Source organism: Schistocerca piceifrons, chromosome 4, assembly GCF_021461385.2.
Source record: "Schistocerca piceifrons isolate TAMUIC-IGC-003096 chromosome 4, iqSchPice1.1, whole genome shotgun sequence".
In the NCBI taxonomy this organism is placed as follows: domain Eukaryota; kingdom Metazoa; phylum Arthropoda; class Insecta; order Orthoptera; family Acrididae; genus Schistocerca; species Schistocerca piceifrons.
This window is the reverse complement of record NC_060141.1, coordinates 150961624-150977931: the sequence shown is the minus strand read 5'-3', so window position 1 is coordinate 150977931 and position 16308 is coordinate 150961624. Positions and strand designations below refer to the sequence as shown.

Sequence of the window (16308 nt, the reverse complement as noted above, 5' to 3'; positions counted from 1 at the left end):
TGAAGCACCAAAACTGGAAGGAAGATAGTATGATCAAAATGGATGAAGTGGTGGTTCAAGCAGGCAAAAGAATGTCAAACGTAGAAAATATTTTGGCGAACATCGAAAAATTTCTGGAGAATTTTCAGGACCAAACAAGGGATTTTATGGACCAAACTAAGAATATTGATGACTAAACTACACATCATCTCACAAATTTGGAACAGAGAATATGTTAAAAAGTTTCACATCTTGGAGGATTGATGAACAAAAAATTTTCTGATGTTGCATGTTGTGTTAATACATTACATAATTATCTTCAAATACTGAGGGAAAAACCTGATAATATAGACCAAAAGTTTTGCCTGGAGAATCAAAAATGAGTGAAGTAGAACTAATCTCAGTAGTAAAATCAAACAAGTCAGAGGTGAAATTGGTAATGATTGGAAACAGAACAAAATTGCTTTTGAAGATATTCATTCTGAAATTTAAAATGTCTACAAAAATTTAAAAAATCATATTTCTGCTATTGAAAAAAATGTTGGTATTCAATAGAAAGCATTTTGCACCTAAGATAAATTTGGTCAGTGAAAGAGTAGATTCAAATGAGATGTTCAGTGTGTCAATCCTGGAAAGTAGTATTTCTGTACTTACTAAGAAATTTGATGAGCTTAATAATAATATAGTAAATAGAAAACTTACTAATAATACTGGTACTACATGGTGTAACATTCCAGGGAAAAGCTTTACCGATAAGGCTATTTTACACCTAACTGACTTCTTACAATGCTAATAAAATAACTTTGTAGTTCATATAAATAAAAATGATGCACATAAGAAAATTTTTGGAAGGTGAGGCATTGTCAAATGCCATTCAATATTTTTCTGTAGACATGTTTTATTCAGAATTTAGAAAGGGGTTCTTAAATAAGTGCTGGTCAGAAACTGAGCTGTGCAGAATAAAAAGTGAATTTCTGAAAGGACCAAACTACAGGGAGGAACATGATGGCATGAAACAATTTTGTAATGAACCAATAAAGAAGTTAGCACACTTAAACAAATCATTTGATGGGTTAACACAGGTAGGTGCTTTAAAAAAGATGTTATCTGCTGAAATATTATGGGACTAAGTGTAATGGGCCACTTAAATCTGAAGATAAATTTTTGAAATATGGGGACAAACTGGGTAGAATTAAGGAAAAAATGAGTAGACAACATCATAACAATCACAGTTATTTACAAAGGAGTAGTAATCAATATTGAGGAATTAATAACAATTACAGAAAGAAATATAATGATTACCATGATAACAATTTTCAATTGGGGTACAATAATAATAATAATAATAATAATAATAATAATAAAGGTAGTAATTTTCATTCAAAGGGATGCCATGGAAGTGTTTGGAACAAAAATGCGAATAGAGACTTTGACAATAGATTTTAGGAACATTAGAAGCTTTGAGAAAATAATTAAAACATGAAAAACATTATATTGAGCTGCCTGTAGCTGCTGTTAAAATAAAAGGTGCAACAAGCAGATATAGTAAGAGGGTAAAAAAACCAAACTTTATTAATTTTTGCAATTGAATAAGAGACTTTTACACATGGATGATTATTTATACCCGATCTCACTGAGGACTTTATTCTGGGGATAAACTGGATATGAAGTGCAGTGCAGAGTTCAATTGGGGAGGACAAAAGCTTTGCATAACATCACCTAATTGGAAATGCATTTGTACTAATTTTATTAAATTAAATGTAAGTCATAAAATAAGTAACAGCAGAAAATTTTCAAAAGGGGGAGAATTTGTACACAGAGATATTGAGTTCCTCTTTGAGATAAGACATCAGTGCATCTTTATCTGACTGACTGAACATGTTCAATGTTAAAGACAGATTGCTACTTTCCATAAAGAAGACATGTTAAGTCACAGACAGGCACAATTAAAAGATACTTACATAAACCTTTCGACCACAGGCTTCATCGGCAAAAGAGAAACAAACACCATTCATACAGACAGGCGAGCACACAGTATGCACACACGACTGCCATTTCCAGCAGTTCAGCCTTCATCAGCAAAAGGCAAACACACACCATTCATACACACAAGCAAGCACACCCTATGCACACATGACCACCAACTCCTGCAGCTCATGCTGGCCTGAGCTGCTGGTCATGTGTGCATGAGGTGTGTGTGCTTGTGTTTACGAATGGTGTGTGTTTCTCTTTTGCTGATGAAGGCTATGGCCAAAGGCATTATGTAAGTGTCTTTTAATTAAACCTCTCTGCAACTTGAAGTGTTTTCTTTATGGTTAGTAGCAATCTATCTTTTCCTTCACTGTTGATATCCCTACCGGAGTTTCCGTTGTTTGACTGAACTTGTAAATATTTCTACTTGTTTCAGTTTCCTTTTGTATCTTAGTAATTATTGTTCTTATAAATTCCCTTGGTAACTGATACCAGTTTCAATATGGTCATCCTCAAAGATGTCAGATGTATTTATTACCATTAGGTCCAACATATTTCACTCGTGAATGGGCTTCTGAACTATTTTTTCCAAACAATGTTCAGAGAAAGCACATAAACTACATGCAGATTCAGTTTCTATCTCAGTGGGTTTGACCTTCTTGTCTACTGAATAAATACACCACTGTCCTTTTCCATTGTTCTATTCTTTCGATTAACAGATTTATCTAAAAAATGTCATTACTATCAATTTTGAGTTTTAGGCAGTGATTTTACTTAGTACTAGACAAGGTCCACTGCTTTTTTAAGACTGCTTCAACCTCTGGGACTTTGCTGCAAATGCTTCAGACAATTTATCACTAGGATTTTAATAATTTCACTGGGGGAGAGGGGGCATTTCTTGAGGACTTACACTAATATTTTGGGGTCTCCTGCAACTATCATTATCTTCAGTGGATTGTTCACAATTGCTGACAACTAACAGACCCCTACTCTTTTGGCGTTGCTTCCCACTGATAGCTTATGCAGGAGACAGTAGCCTCCCTACAAGGTGAAATGCATCACACTAGCTCACTTTCTGTTTCCATGGGTGACAACATCTCAAACCTATTGGTAAGAGACGTCCAGGTTGAAATATCAGCAATGTTAGGAAAAAGATATCCTTTTCCTCTTGTTTTTACTATTGGTAAGAGAGATGAGAGTAGAAACTTGAGTTCTCCTAGGTCCATCACTCCATGTATAGCACCCTGTAGACACATTGACTAGCCACTCACAGTCAAGTCAATGTTCTGCATTTCCTGGGGAGAAGATGGTACCCACAGAAGAGGATAGTACTTGAGATACCTTTGTTATCTCTACCATCATACCCACTAACAGTAGCTTCCAGTCACTTGACCTATGAACAGCAACTAACTCATCCTTGCCCCAGAAAGAACAATAACAGTGGTGCTGCATTCAGAGTGGCCCAATGTTAATATGAACACTAAAAAAATAACTTAAATTTATCTTCACTTATACTGTTTCAATTCCAGAGTCTGTTATGCTGCAAGGATTCCAAATATCCTTTAATATACATAGCTAAAAACCCAAAAAAGTTGTTTGTGTCATAACAACAGAAACATCTGGAATAAAATTTACAGGATCCTTCAAGATTACTTTGTATCTCAAACTGTTGTTAACGTTTTGCTCTCTTAACAGATTTGTGTGACAAAGCTAGAAATAGTGCCATTGTATCACAGAGGTTGACAGTATAAACTTTTGCTGTAGAGGGGAACTAAATGGAACACAATATGTCAGTTACAATATATGCAAAACACAACTGTAGCAGCTGACTTTGTAAGACCTAAATTTATGTCATGATCATAAGATTTGAAACAAAGACTTACAAGAAACGGGCCACGAGAGGAGGAAAGTGGAGAAAAAGGGAAATGAATTTCTAAAAAGATATTCCTGCCAAAATTTGCAGAAAACATAACTTTACCTCACAACTTACTATGAAATATGATACACATAATACTTGTAAGATTCTAAAAATATACCTTTTATCATATAAATACACAGTGAAACGGGGGGAAGGAGAATGATTAGTGTATGAGTCACAGTGGATGATATAGTATGAATTTTGTGCAGAACCCACAAAAGTTTGAAAATACTCAATACATCACAATACACAAAACTCACGACCCAATCAATAAAAGATAATGGGAAACTGATATGAGCAGTATAACATTTTCATCTAGAATTTTAAGTCAGACTCATGTGGCATGTGCAGCCTCACACAGAAAAGAAAACTAGGTGCTTATATTTGTAAAATGCCCAAATTTTTCACTCAGCCTAACTGAAGACACCTTCCACATTAGCATTTCAAAAATGAACACTGTAGAGCCAGTCTCCTAAAGAGCCCCACACAAACTTCATTTGCCACTATTTATCTCAGTCAGTCCAGGTGTACAATTGATCTCGATCTCTTGCCAGTCTTTCATGGTCTGTCCTTCATCACTCATGTTTCCTAGCCTTAACTGACACTTACTACTACTTTACTTGACCTTTATTTTGACCCCTCTATTATAAGTAATGTGGCCATTTTACCCTTTTTGTTAAAGTAGTTGTCCTGTAGTTATCAGTTGCCATATATTAAGAAATGTGGTACTTTTTTTTTATTGAGAAGGGAACTGTTGAAAAATAAGTTCACAAATTTATTTCAATAAATTTTCTTATTTACACAATGTTACAAAAAATTAAAAAATCTCAGTAATACATTACGAAATTATACTACAAGTACTTTTGTGTTGGATGACATTTTTAACAAATTGTTAACATGATACATGTTTCAGGAAAGTGAAATGAATGATGATATAATACAGTACACTACAAAATATCATTAGCTTTGCCAGCTTCACGTACTTCTTTCTAATGTGGCAGTGACTTAAGTGAGCTCTCCAAATCTACTATAGTCTTAATGTACTTTCCATAATCTCTTGCTGTATCTCTACAGTAATTGACTACCTTCTCAATGACCAGTGCATACATTTAAAAATATATATATGTTTCATTCTTATCCTCTCTCACTCCCTCACACACAGATACACATTCACAGTCTCACATGTTTGCACTCATTCATTGTACATGCGGCCTGTCTCTGGCCATTTTAAATAATATGAACATCACGCATCCTTCAAAGAAATACTTTCATCTCCTTGTGAACAAAAAAACTTCTATGGTATCCCTTGAAAATATGCTGAAAATAAAGAAGTGAAGAAAAATATACCTTTATGCTCGTTAACATAATTTTACATTAACTTAACTTAGCAGAATTTAATAAATATGTGCATTTTTACATATTTTCAAGGCAACATAGCACTTTCTATGTTTCTAAGATCTTGAAGGCACTTGTCTTCAATAAGACCACTTCACTGGATTGTCATAAATCCTTTGAACTATAAAACACTGATTTTATATTTTCTCAATCTGTTTGTTATCCTTTGGAACTGCTTCTATTATAGAACTGCGAAATATTGTCTGGCTGTTGGGCATCTAGGTTTAAACACCCCTGAAGTATGTTTTACGATACTCTGTCTCTGGTGGACCTTTCTCAATTTAAACAACGGAATGCTATGAAACTTTTTTTTTTTTTTTTTTTTTTTTTTGGAACCGTTAATGTGAACATACAAACTCTACTAACAAATTATTTTATTTCCTTATTTCCAGATAAATCTACCACAATGTTTTCCATGATTATTTGATATCATGTACATATTCTTAATCTTCACACATTACCCTTCAAATCTATAGTGAGAGTCATACTGTAACAGAAGCAGATCATGGAGGTATAGCATGCTTTCTTTTGTCCCTAACATGGAAAAGGTCATATAAAATCAGAGTTTTATATCAATCAATGAGCACTGAAATTCTAGATTCACAAATGTGTCAAGAATTTATCACAATAATTACAGTAATAATGAAATTGTTACTGTACACAGTGACATCAAAACAAATGTAGGACCACTTTTAACACTAGAGGAACACAATACACAGATATTAGTCTACTGTTTATTTTCCGTCACTGTGATCGTTTGGCGATGGGACTAGCTGCATATATTATTTTCTTCTGCCATCAATTCTGCTTGTACCTGTTCTTTCAAGATGAGGGCCATATGATGGCAACTGGCCAGCTAAAGTGCAAGATTTGCAGCAGAAGTGAGCGTAGTACTTATGTGTACAATATTGACCCTTCACAATCAGACTACAATTGGCGAAGAATGGATTATCTGTACAGTTTGGATGGATGTATATCCCTGAAACAGAATTATTAGAATGTCACACATGCTGTAATAAAATGGGAATATGGTGGAAACATCAGTTATAATTGACATTACAAATAAATAAAATATCACAGTGCATACTACTGCCAAATTGATGAGAAAAATTAGGTACAGTTTGTTTTGTGGTGCGCACAGGCTGCTTTGATCACCAATCCAATGACTGAAAGGGAGAGTGAACCTGGCCCTTGTTACATGACAGCTGCCTTTGTGCTGAATTTGAAGTTGGGTCAGGCATAAATCCATATGAGAGGACAAAAACTGAAAGAAGACTTTTTCTTTTTATTATTATTATACTATACTTTGACAGTACAGTGTTACATTTTAGACAATCCTCTATTGTTATTCTTTTTTATTTTTTATTTGTATGTGTTCTAGCTATTCTTCTCTTTAGTTTTAGGATTTTGTCAAATCCTATTTTCTGAGTGACATTAAAAAGAATTCCACTTGTGTGTGTTACCCCTGGCTGAACGACCATACTGTAGTGTTTTAATTTTGTTTTGATAGACAGACATTTTTATTGTATGTAGGCCATGTTAGTTTTTGAATCTTTATCATTGTATTAGTTCTACAGGTTTTTCATTTAAGTTGTTTGTCATAATTCCTCCTACATACTGAAATTGTTTCACTATTTTTATTTTTCTGTTGTTCACTGTGATGTGATTTATTACTTCTAGGCCCATTACCATCAACTCAGTCTTTTGAAAGCTATCTGGAGTCCTATTTTTTTGTGTTATATTTTTAGCATTGTTGTTTGATTTCTGGCTCCTTGTATGTTATTAGGTAGCAACGATAAATAATCTGCAAATCCTAAGCAATTTAAATGTATTTGATATTTGTTTGTTCAAGTTTGTATTTTCTTAGGATTTTCCTTGTAACATTTTCACATTGAGTATCCCAGAGCACAGCTGAAGACTAGTGTTGATAGACCATCACCCTGCCTTAGCTCTATTTTAATCCCTAAATGGGTCAAATAGTTCTCCTCCGAATTTTACTTTGGCTTTAGTGTTTGTGAGGGATAATTTTATTATTTTTATTAATCTGGGGTGAAGTCCGTAATTCCTTAATATGTGCATTTTTGCATGATTTGTTTTGTCTTCTTTCGTAGACACCCATTACCAATTTTAAAGTGATTATCTGTTCCAAGCATCTTCTCAAGGGTCTAAATCCTCCTTGGCAGTCTCCTTGTTCCTGTTGAAACTGATCTTTACAGTGGCTGTACAAAATTTTTGACAAGAGTTTATATGTGCAATCCAACAGGGAAATCACTCCATAGTTTTTGTTTTTCCCCTCTTTTGTGTAATGGATACATTATAGCTGTAGTCTCATGCTCTGGAAGTTCTTCTTTGCTCCAGATTTTCTCCATGCAGTGGTGTAATGATATCTTCGATGACTCTGCTGCAGGTTTCCGCAGTTTCACAAATATCTGATCTCCACATCCTTTGTAGTTCTTGAGCTCTCCAGAAGCTGTGTAGACTTTATGGATTGTTGGTGGGTTTACATTTTATGGTAGTTTTTTTATTGGAGGTTCTTTGTTTTATCTGAAGTTCTTGGGCATCTCTACAGTTTAGTAGTTTGTTAAAGGTTTCTAATAAAATGACTGTATTTACTCAACTGCTATGAGTCATCTTACTGTTTTTATCTTTTAGCATTAGTGTTGGAGGATCATATGTTTGGAGTTGTCTGCTAAATATTTTTTAGTAATCTTGTGGATTTGTTTTCTGGCTATTTGTTTCTGTCATAAAAAGTATATCTTTTTGGTATTGGCTTTTAACCCTTATTATTATGTTTTAGGTTACCTTTCTTTGATCTGTAAGTTCCAAGTGTGATTCTTCTGTTTTTTGATTCAGATACCTTCACCAGGCTTGGTGTCTGTCTTGCACTGCTTTATAACATTCATCATTCTTCCTCTGGTGTTTCTTCCTTGGATTTATTGTGGCCACCTGTTCAGCTGTTTGTTTCAATTGGAGAATTATTTCCTCTAGTCATCTGTTAGTTTTATATTCCTACTTTTTCTTCATATTCCTTGTTATTTATCAGTTTATGTGGGTTATTGATTTTCTTCATTTTTGGGTGGGATTTTCTGTTTCTTTCACAGTGAGATGAATTTAATTTTAAGTTTAACCAAGTAGTGATCTGAACATGATCTAGCTGCCATTCTCCTTTTTTCCAGTCTGAGTGTTTCCAGGTTTTTAGTTTATTTAGTTTTCTTATGAAACATATTGTCTTTGAGATCATGCCATGGTTTTGCAGCATTCCACCAGTCTTGTGCCATTTTCGTTCTTTACTGAGCTGACTATTTCCCTATAACATCTTTTTTTATATATAAGATATTGCCTAACATTCTTCACAAAGCATTAATGTTCCTTTGGAAATTATGAAACTTAATGCTGTCCCAGAGATTAATATCATAGATGAGATAATATATAGCAATAGCTGTTATTAATCCTACAAGTAATCACAAAAACATATTCGGAATCAATGGGATTTATGAGTGTTGCAAACCTGATGACTTTGGCACCAGAACATAGGTAGCAACAAGGACAAGGAGACAATGTCTGTATGCAAATCATATTCCTGGAAACTATTGTGGTGGTGTTAAGTCAGAGATAACCCAAAACTGATTTTCATTATTTTAAACAAGCACCATTAAGTAGTCAGTGTACTTGGAAGTGAGAATGAATTCCAAGATTTTTGAAGAGTTCTTTGAAGGTGTACGGTTATCTATTTCACACAGTAGAATTGCTGCTACATTATACTAAACACAAACTTTGTTTATTTTATATGCATTGCTGCAGATGATAATTCCATAACATAATGAAATATAATTATAATTAAAAAAACCAGTATGAACTGAATTTCTTTATTAGTTTAGCTCCACATTGTCTCCATTTCATCTTTTTAATCAGCTTGACCCTAGGGATTTTACCCATTATGCGCCTATGAGTGTACTGTATATCTGTTGATGTCCATTTCTATCTGCAGGTAATTTTTGCTTGTCTGCAGTTGCAGATGAGTCTTTGTGAGACTTACAGCTGTTGGCAGCAAGCCAACTCAAAGTCTGTTCAGCTGTTACTTGCACTGTGTTAGAGTGATTGACCTGAGCACCTTAATTAGTCTTACTGTGCCATTCCCAAGCCTTTTAGTTTTTGAACAGTCCTTTAGATACACTGTAAGGTCATTTACGAAGATCAAGAACACTGTTGGATCCAGTATCAAACCTCCACATATTACATTTTTCCATTCTGAGTTACTTTTATTACTAGTGTGGAATTTGTCTATCTGACCCTCTGCTTTTATACAGGTAAGACTCAGTTCAAAGAGATATGTCATTAACAGCATAACACTTAAGTTCTCCAACAAAATTTTTTTGATAAACTCTATCAAAGACCTTGACAGCATCACAGAACTGTACCAACAGTATAGTTTTTGTTGTTCATCTCTCCCAGGACTTTATTGGTTAGATCAGATATTGTTTACTTTATAGAGAAAATTGCAAAATTATGATAGGACAGAATGGCTGGTCAATACTTTAATTCAGGAAGACATATTCTGAATGCCTTTCTGAATGCCTTGCAGAAAAGAAACAAGATTTTTTTCTATTTTTAAGTATTCAAGAAGTTCTTGGATTTACTTCTCATGGTTAACTCCCCCCCCAAAAAAAAGGGTCCTTGGAATTTTGCCTCCTAATGATACATACTTGTCAGCCCTTCTGTCGCATTTTAATTTTACAACTTTCTGTGCACAGAATACTTAATAAAATTCAATGAGAGGCATCTACCTTTATTTTGCTAAAGAAGACGATTCAGTTTCCTTATACAAAAAGAGACTGTAAGGAGTTAAGTAAGTCTGCAATTAGAGATCGATTGCTTATCTCCATTTGTAAATATGGGCAATAACATAGATAACTTACAAGTAGCACTGTCGGCATACATCTAAATCAACATTCTGTAAACCACTGTGAAGTAAATGGCAGAAGGTACTTTCCATTATGCTACATATTGTGTGTGGTTTATTCACTTTCCATTCTGTATGGGCTACGGGAAGATTGACTGCTTAAACGCCTGTGTGTGTGTGAACTGTAATCATTCTAATCTTGTTGCATGGTAGCACTACAAAGTTCCTCACTTAATATTGGTTCTTGCCACTCTGTTAGTAGGCTTTCACAGGGTGGTTGGTACTCTATCCTCAAATGACTGCCAGTTCATGTTTTTTAGCATTTCTGTGATGCTCATCCATGAGTCAGACAAAACTGTGACCATCCATGCTGCCTTCTTTGTGTTGCTGTTGTGGTCTTCAGCCCAGAGACTGGTTGGATGCAGATCTCCACGTTGGTCTATCATGTGCAAGCCTCTTCATTTCTGCATAACTACAGCAACCTACATCCACTGACTGCTTACTGTATTCAAGTCTTAGTCTCTTTCTACAATTCCCCCTTGCCAGACTTCCTTCCATTACCAAATTTGATGCCTCAGGACAGGTCCTATTAACCGTCCCCTTATTTTAGTCAGCTTGTGCCATTAATTTCTTTTTTCCACAATTTGATTCAGTACCTCCTCATTTGTTTATTTGATCTACCTATCTAATGGTCAGCATTCTTGTATAGCACCACATTTCCAAAGCTTACATGTTCTTCTTGTGTGAATTGCTTATAATCCACCATTTCACTTCCATACAAGGCTACACTCCAGACAAATACCTTCAGAAAACACTTCCTAATACTTAAATTTACGTTAGATGTCAAAAAACTCCTTGTTTACAGAAATGCTTTTCTTGCTATTGTCAGTTTGCATTCTATATCTTCCTTACTTGAGTCACCATCAGTTACTTTGCTGCCCAAATAATACAACTCATCTACTACTTTTAGTGTCACATTTTTCAACCTTATTCCCTTAGCATTGTCTGATTTACTTAGACCACATTACATTACCATTGTCTTACTCTTACAAATGTTCATCTTACAATGTCTTTTCATGACACTATCAATCCTGTTCAACTGCACTTCCTAGTTCTTAGCTGTCTGTCTCTCAGAATTACAGTGTCATTGGCAAACTTCAATGTTTTCATTTCCTTGATTTCCTTCACATCTTGCTCATTGTACAGATTGAACGAGCTACAGGCCTGTCTCATCCCCTTCTCAACTATGGCTTCTTGTTCATGTCCTTTGACTTTTATAACTGCAGGCTGGTTTCTGTACAAGTTTTAAATAATTTTTTGGTCCCTGTATTTTATCCCTGCAACCTACAAAAATTAAGCTTCCTCTAAATCTATAAAAGCTAGAAATGTACATTTGCCTTTCTTCAATCTACCTTCTGAGATAAGTTGTAGGATCAGTGTTGCCTTGTGTGTTCTAACAGTTTTCAGAACTCAAAACGATCTTCACAAGTGCAGCCTTTACCAGTTTTTCCATCTGTCTGTAAATTATTCTTGTCAGTATTTTGCAACCACTACTTATTAAACTGATGTTTCAGTAGGTTCACACCTGTCAGCACCTGCCTTCTTTGGAACTGGAATTATTAACTTCTCCCTGGATCTGAAAGTATTTCACCTGTCTCATATATCTTGCACATTAGGTGGAATAATTTTGTCATAGCTAGTTCTCCCAAGGATAATAGTTCTTAGGGAACATCATCCACTCCAGGTACCTTGTTCCAACTTAAGTCTTTCAGTGCTCTGTCAAATTCTTCTCACAGCATTATACTCCTGCCTCATCTTCATCTAGCTCCTTGTCCCTATCTATAATACTGCACTTCTCTTTTCTCCAAATGTTTTTTTTTAATTCTCCTACAGGCAGCACTGTCAATCTCGTTTTTACAGAGATTTGTATTTCCTTTTGCCTAATTCATTTGCTACGTTTTTTATGTTTCCTCCTTTCTCCTCAGTTATCTAAAGATTTCTAATGGGCCTTGTCTTTCATCTACATCTACATCTATATCATACTTCACAAGACGCCTAATGTTGCGTGGCGGGGGATACTTTGGCTACCACTATCTGGTCCCTCCAACCCTGTTCCACTTTTGAATAGTGCATGGGAAGAATGATTGTCAGTTGGCCTCTGTATTGGCTCGAATTACTTGAATTTTCTCCTTGTGGTCAGTATGTGAGATGTATGTGGGAGGTAGTATATGTAATCTGACTCCTCCTGAAAAGTGCTGACCTGAAATTTCAATAGTAAAAATCTCAGTGATGCACAATGCCTCTCTTGTAATGTCTGGAATTTGTTTAGTATCTCCGTAATGCTCTCTCACCAGATAAACGACCCCATGATGAAACACACTGCTCTTTGTTGGATCTTCTCTATCTCCTCTATCAGTCCTACCTGATGGGGATCCCAGATAGATGAACAATACTCAAGAATCAGGTGAACAAGCGCCTTATAAGCCTCTTCTTTCATAGATGAGTTACATTTCCTTAAGATTCTTCCCATGAATCTGAGTCTGGTATCTGCTTTTCCCACTATCTGTTTTACATGGTCATTCCACTTAAGGTCACTCTGGATAGTTACACCTAGATATTTTATGGCAGATGCTGTCTCCAACTGTTTGTCATCAATAGTGTAGCTGTACAGTAATGGATTTATTTCCTAAGTATGTGCAATATGTTACATTTATTTACATTCAGAGTCAACTGCTACAGCCTGCACCATTCATCAATTCTCTGTAGGTCATTCCACAAATTCTTATAATCTTCTGGCACTGCTACTTTGGTATAGACAATGGTATCATCTGCAAATAGCCTCAAAGACCATCTGACACTTTCTACTAGAATATTTTGTAAGCAGCAATGGTTCTATAACACTTCCATGTGGTAATCCAGATATTACCGTTTCATCTGTCAATTTAGTTCCATTAAGAGCGGCGTGTTGAGTTCTATCTGCAAGGAAGCCTTGAATGCAACCCCAAGACTGCTCCGATACTCCATAAGCTCATATTTTTTCATTAAACGCCAATGCAGGATGGTGTCAAATGCCTTACTGAAATCTGAGCACTGTTGTACACTGCACTGGGGATCTCGTGGAGGAACAGAGTGAGCTGAGGCCCACAGGATCTCTATTTGTGTAATCCATGTTGATTTTTAAAGAGGAGATGTTCATTTTCCAAAAACGTCATAATTCTTGAGCATTAAACCTGTTCCATAATCCTACAACAGACTGACGTCAACAATTTAGATCTATAATTGTGGGACTCGATCTTAAGCCCTTTCTTAAAAACAGGAATGATCTGCGCTTTTTTCCAGTCGTTAGGTACCTTTGTTGTCAAGTGATCTACTATAAATTTCTGCTAGAAGGGGAGCAAGTTCTTTTGCATAATCTTTATAGAATCTTACAGGTATCTCATCTGGTCCTGAAGCCTTTCCACAACTAAGTGATTGTAGTCTTTTTACCTATGTGATCCTCTGCACCTTCCCTGTTTCATCCCTCAAAGCTACCCATTCATTTTCTGTAGTATTTCTTTCCCCTATTTCAGTCCAACATCACCTACTACTCCCTCTGAAATTCTCAATAACCTCTGGTTCCTTCAGTTTATCCATGCTCTGTATCCTTAAGTCCTACCTTTTTGTAAATTCTTCAATTTTAGTCTCCCATTCACTGTATATATTAAATATCCCATGTTAGACCTTTTTTTGTAGGTGTGACAATATTCTAGGATGGCCCAAACAAATGTTTTGTAAGCAATACCCTTTATATAGACTGATTTGTATTTTCTCAATATACTGACAAGTCTGTTAGTTGTTTTACATACAATGGAGCTTATCAATTTCATTCCATTTCATAGCTGTACAAAGTATTACACCTCGATATTTGTATGAGTTGACTGATTCAGTCGTGCCTCATTTTATTGTAGTCACAAGCTGTTACCTTCCTGCATTTTGTGAAATCCACTGTTTATATTTCTGTAAATTTAAAATAATTTGGGAACTTTGTAGGATCCTGAAACCTAAATTGAACTGAATATTTGTGCAGCTTTTTTCAGACAGTTTTTCATTATAAATTATTGCAGGAGGTGCAGAAAGTCTGATGTTACCATTAATATGGTCTCCTAATATTGATAGCAAGGGTGGCAGTAAACTTCTGTGGAGCACTCCTGAAGTTATCTCTCCATCTAATGATGACTCTCCACCCAAGAAAACATGCTGTGTGTTCTCTACTGATATACCCTCAGTCCAATCACAAATTTCATTTAATACCCATATCACCACACTTTCATTATTTAGCATCAGTGTGTTACTGAGTTTAATGCTTCCTGTAACTCAAGAAACACAGAATCTACACGTCTGCCTTGACAATGGCTTTCACGGTGTCGTCTGAGTAAAGCACGAGTTGCATTTCACACAACCAGTGTTTATAGAATCCATGCTCATCGTCATTGAAGAGAACACTGTTTGAGATACATCACTGAGTTTGGGTTAAGAACATATTTTAAGATGCAAATGGATGCCACTGATATTGGATAGTATTCTGTGGTTCACTTCATTTGCCCTTCCTGTAGTCAGGTGTGACCTGTGCTTTCTTTGAATTTTTGGGCACAGTTTTATGTTCAAGAGATCTGCAGTATATTATGGTTAAGAAAGTAGTGACACAGCTGCAAATTCTGTATAGAAAATGATTGGAATTATATCGAGCCACAGGTCTCTGTTCAGTTTTTGTGATGTCAGTTGTTTTCCAAAGACATTGACACTTGTATGTCACTAAGACACTTGTATGTCAGTAAGACTAATTAAGGTGCTCAGGTCAATCACTCATCTTTTCAGTGGTGCAAAAGCTAAATCGGGGTGGTACTCCTGGACCCTCCTTTGTGAAGGAACATTTGAAAACACAGTTCAGTTATTTCTGCTTTACCTGTCTTTGACTGAGTTTTGTAAGGAGTCTTTAAATAAGATAGTGTCACAGAAATCACTTAAGGCTTCTGTTTTGATGTTATACTCTTCACACTTTACTTCACAGACCACAGAGATGAACTCGGATACCTCTGTTCGCATCTTAAAAAGGATGTATTGAAACCTCTTGCACCAATGATAGCATTCAACCTTTCGGACATGCTCTAGATTGATGCAGAAGTTCCTGTTGATGAATCATATCCCATTCTTTCAGGGGGGGGGCATTCTGTAAGTCCTGTAGAATCTCTGGGTAGTGCTGTCAGGCTCTTCTCCCCAGCTGGTCCCAAACATGCTCAATAGGATTCAAATCAGAGCTTCGAGCAAGCCAACACATAGCATGAATCCCCGTTTCGTCCAAGAACTCTTACACAATTCTTGCGATATGTGGGCATGCATTGTCACACATTAGTGTAAAATCATCACTAATAAATGGAGAAAAAGGCAAAACATGCTTCAGAAGGATTTTCTTCAGATACTGATATGTGGTAAGGCTCCCATGCTCCACAAAGATCAAATTTGTCCTTGCAGGTGTATTGATTTCTGCCCACGCCATCACAGAACCATTCAAAAAGGCGTCCTTGATGAGAATGTTCAAGGGGAATACCTTTCCCCTGGCCTTCTCCAGACCCTCTGTCTTCTACCAGGTGATCAGAGGCCAAATAGTGACTCATTGGTGAACAATACATTATTGTACTGTCCAGCCAAGATGTTCCCTTACAAAATGTAGTCAGGCTGTGCAATGCTCTCTGGTGAGTTCTGGACCCATAGCAGGTCTTCTGGCCTGAAGATTGGCATCTCCCAGACTTCTTCGAACAGTTCTCTCACTAACATTGACCCCTCTAACCTGATGGAGTTGATTTCGTGCTTCAATAGCAGTGATGTGGTGGTTGTGGAGAACTTGAAGTTTTAAGAAGCAGTCATCTCTCTACAGTTTTGCTCTTCTTGGGCCTATTCCTGGTCTCCTTGCAAGGCCTCCAGTTACCTGTACCTTTGTATGATTCTGGAAATCGAGGAAGATGTAGTCATCAATACTTCTACGACATAATGCATGCTGCAGCCATCTTCCACCAAAGCAGCAGTTTTCACAGCTTGTTCAGGGCTTAATGGCTGTTTATTCCAGAAAGCTGATTACGGCAATCACAGAAAGATTCTACAAACACATGTG

General features: G+C 36.1%; 1 protein-coding gene across 3 annotated transcripts in view; it reads right to left on the bottom strand.

The window, feature by feature from the left end:
• Positions 1 to 4630: 4630 nt before the first annotated feature.
• The window catches only part of LOC124796273 (papilin), a 259683-nt gene continuing 248005 nt past the window's right edge, over positions 4631 to 16308 (bottom strand). For all 3 annotated transcript variants that reach the window (XM_047260389.1, XM_047260387.1, XM_047260386.1), the window contains exon 36: positions 4631 to 6242. In XM_047260389.1, the coding sequence (XP_047116345.1) occupies positions 6046 to 6242 (197 nt within the window). In that variant the 3' untranslated portion in view covers positions 4631 to 6045. The remainder of the gene's footprint in view (positions 6243 to 16308) is intronic.